General features: G+C 39.0%; 1 protein-coding gene and 1 pseudogene across 3 annotated transcripts; one reads left to right on the top strand and one right to left on the bottom strand.

Moving 5' to 3' along the window:
• The first annotated feature begins 419 nt into the window (after nt 1-419).
• LOC110865962 (ABC transporter C family member 3) lies at nt 420-7,270 on the top strand. 3 transcript variants are annotated; one of them, XM_035974626.1, is made up of 11 exons: nt 421-1,535; nt 1,636-1,737; nt 1,959-3,738; nt 3,826-3,912; nt 4,450-5,049; nt 5,118-5,282; nt 5,370-5,664; nt 5,759-6,279; nt 6,352-6,415; nt 6,495-6,734; nt 6,815-7,270. In XM_035974626.1, the coding sequence occupies exons 2-11, from the start codon at nt 1,682-1,684 to the stop codon at nt 6,931-6,933; spliced, it is 3,927 nt and encodes a 1,308-aa protein (XP_035830519.1). In that variant the 5' UTR covers nt 421-1,535; nt 1,636-1,681; the 3' UTR covers nt 6,934-7,270. The 3 variants fall into 3 exon arrangements, with proteins under 3 accessions (XP_021971000.1, XP_035830519.1, XP_035830518.1); XM_035974625.1 differs by having other exon boundaries at nt 421-1,548; XM_022115308.2 differs by lacking the exon at nt 1,636-1,737 and having other exon boundaries at nt 420-575.
• Nucleotides 7,271-7,439: 169 nt separating this feature from the next.
• Nucleotides 7,440-8,732, bottom strand: LOC110945086 (annotated as a pseudogene).
• Nucleotides 8,733-9,892: the final 1,160 nt, after the last annotated feature.

The raw sequence follows: 9,892 nt of genomic DNA, 5'->3' as shown, positions 1-9,892 counted from the left end.
GTCCGCGACCAATTGCTCAAAATCCCTTTCGTTTCTCGGGTTCGCATTCGACACAACACACCAAAAAATAAACTTCAAAAATTCAGTTCCTTGATACGCATCGTATAGGCCTATACGATGCGTATTAAGCTAGCTGCCTGACAACACATGCACCTGTCAGTGTGTCAAGTCTTTTACTTTATTCAATACACGATGCGTATTAAATTCAAAAAGTGTGCGAATAGATGGGTTAGGTGTGCCAATAGATTATCCCACTCAAATTAACTTCTGTAATAGATATTTTCTACTAGGTGAAGAAATCTCCTCTCTATCTCTGTACTAATAGATCAAAATGAAAGTACACGTGGCTGCCTTTGCCTACCTAAATTGATGACACGTGGTTTATTATGAATAGAAATTGAAAGACACGTTCAAAGTTTTCATCATAGTCTTTGTTGATTCTCTATTTGAACTCGCTATTGCGACCACAGTGTCTCAATTTTGTTTGGATCAATTCTTTTGATTGAATCAGGTTTACTTTTGATTAAACTATCCCTTGGCTTCTCAACACTCAATGTTTCTTCGGTTTGTTCAAAGTAAGATTTTGTTTTTTTCTTTTAAGTGTGTTCTTGGTTGGACTGTTGGAGTACTTGTTTACACAATTTCTTTCAATAGTATAATTTTGATTGTTTTAATACGAGAAAGTCCGTCCAGAAGCGATGTTAATTAAGTTTGTTGTGTAGTTCTGTTTTGTGCTTTAAGTGCTAAGATTGTTTGTTTGGCAGTCACTTCTTTTAAATTTGGGGTGGGGATGATAGGTGGATATGGAAACTTGGGTCGTCTGGACACTTGACGTTTAGAAGTAAGGTAGAACCTCAATAATTCAATACTTAATAAGGCCATGGGGTATGGGGCTTGGGTTGGGGGAAAACGCCCAAGCCACCATCCCGGGTGGGCTTGGGTTGGGGCGTGGCCTCTTGGGGCTTGGCTTTCAAGCCGGGCGTGGGGTGGGCTAGCAAAGTGACATGGCAGACTCTCAATGGCCAAACCAATCTAGCCATTTCACATGCTCCCATGTGTCAACTCATACCCTCAACCCAAGCCCCCAACCCAAGCCCCACCATACCCCATCCAAAGTGGGTTTAAGAATTGAGTTTTGAAATTTACACGTGTCAACCAAAGCCCCAACCCAAGCCTACCATACCCCACGGTCTAACCTAGATAAAATTAATAATTTGTTCGGTCCAAACTTGGGACCAGTACAAAATTGGATCCCAGTCGATAAACTAATAAGACAATAATTTTTTTGAAATCCCAATGTAAATATATTGGTCCCAGCGAAACTATAAATTAATAATTACTAAAATATTCTAAAATTCTAGGATTGTCTAGTAAAAAATGAATCTTTTTTTGTGAACTTCAAATCTATATTGAGTTCATCTTTAAATCTCCCTATTGCACCCAAGAGTTGAGGCACTGTATTCTCGTATTGCAACAAAAAGTGTGAAGAGTTGTTGCCGCTTGCAATACTTGTTTCCGAGTGATCGGTTCCAAAGGTATCATCAACCGGTAAAGTTCATTTGAAGACTAACTTCAACTATGGGAACTTTTTATTTCTTTCAATTCTCTAATCTTTATTTTCCCTTGTACTTTTAGGAACCAAAAAGAGATATCATCATATGGTGTTGCTGGAGCCGACTCTATGGTTGACTTCACTGGAGTCTTCACAAATAAGGATAACGCTGTTGTGCACTTAAAGTTCTGATTGGTTTTTCGCTTTCTATGTTGTTTGAAATTCAGTTATGTTTTGTTATCATGAATGAAGACAATGGGCCGGTTCATTTAAAACATATATTAACAAAGATATTTATATACTTTATGATACTTAACCCGTGTAATACACGAGTAACTAACCTAGTTTACAATAAAGAAACAATTTAATAATATATCTTTATAGTATGTTATGATCTGCATTACAGGCCCACACAGCTAGAAACTGCAATGCTGAGTGGTGATCAAGATCTTGCAGCTGACCCGAAACATAATGATCTTCAACAACCACTCATAACCCACAGTTCTAAACCTGTAACCACTTATGCAGAATACAGCATCTTTAGCCATTTGACCTTCTCTTGGTTGAGCCCATTGATTGCCATTGGTTACAAGAAACCATTAGACCTCGACGACATCCCCGACCTATCCGGGCTAGACAGCGCAAAAGGATCCTTTCCCATCTTAAAAAACAAACTAGACCACGATCGGTTCATCAGCAACAAACTCACAACCTTCAACCTGGTGACAGCTTTGATCCATACAACATGGATGGACATATTAACCACAGCCATCCTCGCGGTTCTTTACACGCTAGCGTCTTACGTCGGTCCTTACCTCATAGATGCATTTGTTCAGTTCCTCAATGGACGTCGCGAGTCTAGACCCGAAGGTTATCTTTTCGTTTTCATCTTCTTTGCTGCGAAAGTTGTCGAATCTCTCTCACAAAGACACTGGTTCTTTAAGCTTCAAAAAGGAGGAATTCGGGCTCGGGCAGCCCTTGTTGCAATGATATACCAAAAGGGTTTGACCATTTCAAGCCAGTCAAAGGGGGAGATCACTAACCTCATAGCCATTGATGCAGAAAGAATCGGTGATTTCGGTTGGTACATACATGATCCATGGCTAGTAATCCTGCAAGTTGGTATCGCGTTAGTCATTCTATATCTAAACCTCGGGTTTGCTTCACTTTGTGCATTAGTTGCAATCGGTTTCGTGATGTTGAGTAACATTCCTCTAGGAAGTTTACAAGAGAAGTTTCAAGAGGAACTAATGAAATCTAAAGACAACAGGATGGTAAAAACATCTGAAATTTTAAGGAACATGAAGATCCTTAAACTTCAAGGATGGGAGATGAAGTTTTTGTCGAAAATTCGTGAACTTAGAAGCGTCGAAACAAAATGGTTGAAAAGCTTATTGTGCACCTCAACCACAATCATATCGATCTTTTGGGTCGCCCCGAGTTTCATAGCTGCAGTCACTTTTGCAACATGTATGCTCCTCGGTGTCCCACTTGAATCAGGAAAGATATTGTCGGCGATCGCAACGTTTAAAATACTCCAACAACCTATCTACAATCTTCCCGACACCATATCAATGATCGCTCAAACTAAAGTTTCGTTAGATCGTATCACAGCATACCTTAATCTCCCCGACTTAGATTCTGGTCTGGTTCAGACATCTCCACGAGATAGCTCGGACATTGCAGTTGAAATCATTAACGGAACCTTTTCATGGGATGTTTTATCCTGCAATGTATCGTTAAACGACATAAATGTCAAAGTTTTACATGGCATGAAGGTGGCTGTTTGTGGTACGGTTGGATCAGGGAAATCGAGTTTACTGTCGTGTATTCTAGGTGAAGTGAGTAAAGTGACGGGAAGTGTGAACGTTACTACTGGTACAAAAGCTTATGTCGCGCAATCTCCATGGATACAAAGCGGAAAGATAGAAGAGAATATACTGTTTGGTAAAGACATGGATAGAGTAAGGTACGAGAAGGTTCTCGAAGCATGCGCGCTGAAGAAAGATCTTGAAATCCTGCCTTTTGGTGATCAAACAGTTATAGGTGAAAGAGGGATTAATTTGAGTGGTGGTCAGAAGCAGAGATTACAGATCGCGCGCGCTTTATATCAAGATGCTGATATTTATCTGTTTGATGACCCATTTAGCGCGGTTGATGCTCATACGGGAAGCCATCTATTTAAAGTCAGTAAAGTTTAAAAATTCGTTAATTCATAAGTTTTAATAGTATAAACGTTGGTAAGGATTCTTTATATAAGCTTGGCATAACAGGAATGTGTACTCGGATTTCTGAAATCGAAAACGGTTATTTATGTCACTCATCAAGTAGAGTTCTTGCCAGCTGCTGATCTTGTCCTGGTGAGCTAGTGAGATTCTTCTTTTCTTTATAAACGGGTCAATGTGGGTTGTATTTTATTTTAATTTAATAATGAGTTGACTGCCATTTCGTTCCTATGGTTTGTCTAATTATGTCAATCCAGGCCAAATTTCAAATTTATACCATTTTTGTCCCTAATGGTCTTCAAACATGCCAGTTCCGTCCAAAAACTTAACGTTTGTTAAAACCTGCCGTTTAATGAAGGGTAAAACCGTCATTTTCCTTTTTTTAAACCCTGTAAACAGAAAATTTAAAAAAATGGAAAATGGTGTAAAAAAGGAAGATGCCGTTTTATCCTTCATTAAATGGCAATGGCAGGTTCTAATAGACGTTAAGTTTTTGGACGGAACTGGCATGTTTCAAGAATGTCAGGGACGAAAATTGTACAAACTGGAAATTTTGGCCAAGACATAATTGGACAAACCATAAGGATGAAAATGGCAGTTAAGTCTACTTTAAACGGGTCAATTTGTATATAGAAGCACTACTAAGTTTTATATGTTTGAATTTTCAATAAGGTTATGAAAGGTGGAGAGATCAAACAAGCTGGAAAGTATAATGACATTCTTGATTCAGGAAGTGACTTTATGGAACTTGTTGGTGCACATAAAGAAGCATTGTCAATAATTGATTCGATAAATACAAAGTTTGAATCCGAAAACACAAAAGTCAATGAAAAAGATAACGTCGAGGTTATATCGGACGACACAAAGGTGACAAAAGAACAAATCGTTCAGAAAGAAGAACGCGGAAAAGGAAGTGTTGGTTTTTCTATCTACTGGAAATACATTACAAGTACATATGGTGGCACCCTTGTGCCTTGTATATTGCTTGCAGCGATTTTTTTCGAGTTACTTCAAGTTGTGAGTAATTACTGGTTGGCTTGGGCATCACCCGTGTCACAAGACATGGTGCCCCCCGTTGGGGGCCCCACACTCATAACTGTGTACGTTGGTTTGGCGGTTGGAAGCACATTTTGCATATTTTTTCGAGCAGTGTGTCTTACAACGGCTGGTTATAAGACAGCTAATCTACTCTTTAATAAAATGCATTTATGCATTTTTCGTGCTCCAATGTCTTTCTTTGATGCTACACCGAGCGGACGCATTTTAAATAGAGTAAGTTAATAATATTAAACTTATATAATATCTAGTAGTAAATATGAGCATAATTGATCTTCATACAGGTGTCAACAGATCAAAGTGCGGTTGATTTGACAATTCCAAACGCAGTTGGTGTTTTTGCGTTTGCGGTTGTACAGCTTCTAGCGGTTATTGCTATGATGTCTCAGATATCTTGGCAGGTGTTCCTGGTTTTCATTCCCGTTATTGCTATTTGCATATGGTTGCAGGTATCGTCGTTTAAAACTTTAAAAAGTTAAAACTACCTGCATAATATAGCAACATCAACAACCTAACTTTTTTTTTCTTTTTGTTAGCATTATTATATATCTTCAGCGCGAGAGTTAGCACGACTAGTCGGCGTGTGCAAAGCTCCAATAATACAACATTTTTCAGAAACTGTATCGGGTTTAACCACCATCAGAAGCTTTCAACAAGAACAAAGATTTCACCACACAAATATGAAATTAACCGATGGGTATTCACGGCCAAAGTTTCACAGTGCCGGTGCTATAGAGTGGTTATCAATCCGTGTGGAGCTTTTGTCGTCCATTATATTCGCTTTTTTCTTAGTTTTCTTGCTCATCGTCCCAAAGGAGACCATCGATCCAAGTAAGCAATCGAGTTTTATATAACTTTTATGAACCCTAATTCATATTTTGGGTTATGTTACATGTTTACGATATGACTTTCTTCAATCATGAAGGAATCGCGGGGTTAGCAGTGACTTACGCGCTTAACTTAAACATCCTACAAGCTTCTGTAACATGGAAACTATGCAATATGGAGAACAGCATTATTTCCGTCGAAAGAATACTTCAATACACATCTATACCCAGTGAGGCACCTCTTATTGTAGAGACATGCAAGCCCGACGATATGTGGCCATCGGATGGAAAAGTGGATATACGCGATCTTCAGGTACGGTATGGCCCACACATGCCACTTGTGTTGAGAGGAATTACATGCAGTTTTCATGGCGGAACAAAGACGGGAATTGTAGGAAGAACAGGAAGCGGTAAATCAACTCTCATACAAACGCTCTTTAGAATTGTTGAACCGGCAGGGGGACATATTTTCATCGATGGGGTCGATATATCCTCGATCGGGCTTCATGATCTACGGTCAAGATTGAGCATCATCCCTCAAGATCCAACCTTGTTTCAAGGGAGTGTAAGAAGCAATCTGGATCCGCTTGAACAGTACACCGATGAACAGATTTGGAAGGTAAAATAGCCTAAATTCTGATTTTATAACGGGATACTGCCTCTTGTTAACTAGTATATTTTGACTCGTTAGGCTCTAGATCAGTGTCAGCTGGGAGATGAAGTTAGAAGAAAGGAAGGAAAACTCGATTCAGCAGGTTTTTCTCCAAACGTGAAATTTCAAAATAGCCATGAGAATACGTCTGTTTTTTTTTTTAGTTCATAAAATTGTTGCAGTCAATGAGAACGGAGAGAACTGGAGCATGGGTCAACGACAACTAGTGTGTTTAGGCCGGGTACTACTTAAAAAATGCAAGATCTTAGTGCTTGATGAGGCTACCGCATCAGTGGACACATCAACCGACCACACAATACAACAAACACTTGGTCTGCATTTTTCTGACTCAACTGTCATCACAATTGCACATCGGATCACATCTGTGCTCAACGGTGACATGGTTTTAGTCTTGGAACAAGGTTTGATCAATCTTAATTATATTCGTAGTTACTTGTGAGTTACGTTCTCTGTTATCTTAAAATCGTTGATTCTATTGCAGGACTGGTTGAGGAATACGATTCGCCTTTAAAATTGTTGGAAAATAAATCTACATCCTTTGCAAAGCTCGTTGCTGAGTACCGTGGACGCTCTAGTTCCAGCTATGATTCTAGAGTATGAGATCGGCTTCAAGTCGTAAAAAAACTGTAAATTGCATTTTACATCCTTTAAGTTTGAGCCAAATTGCAGGCACTGTCCTTTGGCTAACGAAATTACATTGGATGTCCTTTATGTTACTGATTTTCATCAGGCGGTGTCATTTTGCCCTAACACATTTAATTTTTTTTTGGTGTTAGTTAACAGAAAAAATTAACTGTGTTAGGGCAAAAGGACATCGCCTGATAAGAAACACTAACATAAATGACAACCGGTGTAATTTCGTTAGTTAAAGGATATCGCCTGCAATTTTGCTCAAAGTTAATGAACGTAAAATGCAATTTACTCTAAAAAAAAAAAATAATGTAAGAAAGCGTCAAAGGTTTGGAGCCATGATACCTTGTTAAGGAGTGTGAGTCACTGGTTAATGTGTAATAATGACATAAATGAGAGAAAAACATAACATGGTTAAACAACATAATGTAAATATTCAAACGATGTTATCTTAAAGACTTAAAATTTCAAAATTCAAAAATATTCATAAAGTATAACATGGTTTGAACTTTAGAAGTAATTACATACGACAAAAAAAAAAAAAAAAAAAAAAAAAAAAAAAAAAAAAAAAAAATATTACCCCAGAGCAGGATTCCAAGTAAGCTCATCGACAGTCATCTGTCTAACCGATTCAGCCAGCCGTAACTCCGCAGCGCGTGTCTGCACCATCTGCCCCCGCACCCTCAGGAACACAGGATGACTCAGCGCACCTGACATTCGATCACACCACCTCGTATAAACAAACAAGCGCTTGAGCAGCATTATCTTTAACTTCGACTCATCTTCTAACATGCTAATCAAAACCGAAATTCCTCCCAAATCCGCAATCACAACCCGTTCAGCGTAGTCGTAACTCAACTGACTGATTGCCCCGCAAACTTTTTCCTTAACATTACTATCATCACTCCTCAAAAGCTCGACCAAAAGAGATATCACACCAAAGCTATGAAAAACCGGTAATACGTGTTTATAACTTGATAGGTCCCACACGACATCAGCAGCTGCGCCTACACTTTCATTATCATTACCTCGCATAATCGTCACCAAATGTTCAACGATTGCAACGGCATTATCATCGATTCATCGGTAACAGCTAAAATACAAAATACATCCTCCGCAATCTCTTTACCCAACGGCTCTTGTTCATGAAGAAGCTCAGCGTATAACGGAATAACCCCATGTTCCGCAACGGGCCGAATATAATCAACATGTGACGATATTACCCCTAACGCGTTCCCCGCTACTAATCTGGTCGAAACATCACCGTTTCGAAGCAAGTCAACAAGAGCTTCTATCGCACCCGAGTTAACAAGCTCACGCCTTGCTCTTTTAACCAACCCGATCGCCTGACCGGCCCGAGCCCGAGAAACCATTTTCCTCGCTTCCACGAGTAAACCAACCGCGCGGAGATTAAAAACCGATCTCCTAACTTCTCGTAAAAGAGCAAGCGCGCTCAAAATATCTAGTAACAAACGTCTTAAACTATCATCCGGGCAAGTATCCGAATTCAACGATAACAACTTTTAATCCACCGATTCTTACAAAATTAACCCGGTTAGGCCCGTCAAAGGCTACAATATTTCTAATACATTTAAGAAGCACTCTTTGTAAAGGGAGTTCGGATTGGGGCACAAGCATAATATGCGATGAATCGCTCTGGATTGTCCTATCGTTACGGCGAGTTTCCCATCTCCTTGACAAGATATACATTTAAAACAATAGACAGAGGCTTTTAACAGTGAATTAGTTGTGGATGTGTCAAGAAGGTCTACTATAGGATTGGGACAGTGGATACTAATATGGTCACCGGAATGCGGTTCGACAGGTGGGATAGTTTTATTAGTGATTCTACTTGTAATGACTCGCTACTGGTTGCAATAATGTGTTCAAATTGGTGGAGTGATTGCACCCAATCTTGTGATTGAAATTGATCCATTTGTGGTAGGGTTTGAATATACTATGTTGAAAATTGGTTTAGATGATTGATTTTGTTGAAAAGTATGGAACTTGGTGGATATAATCAGAAAAGGAAGACCTGATTGAATTGAAGAACAAAATGATGAAACCCTAAACAGAAAACGAAGGAGAGTTGCAACAAGTTACAGAATTATATCCAAACAACTCCAGCCAGGCAGGCAGGCGACTTCTTTAGAATTGTTAATGCACTTTTGGGTGATAAGTGCAAGGCTTCCAACATTTAGGGTCTTTATTGAACAATGTCCAAAGTTTGGAAAGAGTTTATTGTCTAGAAAGAGTTTATTGTCTAGAAAGAGTTTATTGGCTAGAAAGAGTTTATTTTGGAAAGAGTTTAATTTTAGACAGAGTTTATTTAGACTAGCTTTGTCTGAGTTTTGTATAGATTAGGCTTGTCTGAGTTTTGTGGCAAAAACTCTGTGTTGGCTTTGTGCTCTATGTTTTGTCCGGGCTTTCTATTTAGTGTTGAAAGTCCGGGTTTCACCTTGTATATATACTTTAATATGGAATAGACAAGGTAACGATTCTGTGTGAATTTCTGTGCCCTAATCATTCTCTTTTGTCTGGCGGCGCTTTGTGTGAGTGACGTCATTCATCTTCATCAAGAATACTCTGTGTATTCTTGATTTCTCTCTCAAATCCTTGCATTCTTGTGTTCATCTACAGTGGTTGATCATCAGGTGGATTCTGCACACCTTTTGGTTGCTTTAGCTGAGTGAGATCTTGGATTAGGAGGCCTTACAAGTGGTATCAGAGCAGTGTGCTCATACTACTGTAGGTGTTCTTAGTTTGAAGGTTTTGGTGAGATTAGTTCATACTTTGATAGGGTTTAGTGAGATTTTAGTGTGTTTTTGTGTGTTATTCATGATTCTTCATTCATTTCTAATGTTTGGATGATGGATTTTGAGTAGTTTAGTGAGTTCTTAGTGTTTTCTTCATCTGGGTTTTACAGGGG

This window comes from Helianthus annuus, chromosome 6 (assembly GCF_002127325.2).
Source record: "Helianthus annuus cultivar XRQ/B chromosome 6, HanXRQr2.0-SUNRISE, whole genome shotgun sequence".
In the NCBI taxonomy this organism is placed as follows: Eukaryota; Viridiplantae; Streptophyta; class Magnoliopsida; order Asterales; family Asteraceae; genus Helianthus; species Helianthus annuus.
Note: the sequence above shows the minus strand (reverse complement) of the source record. Positions and strands in the feature narration are given on the sequence as shown.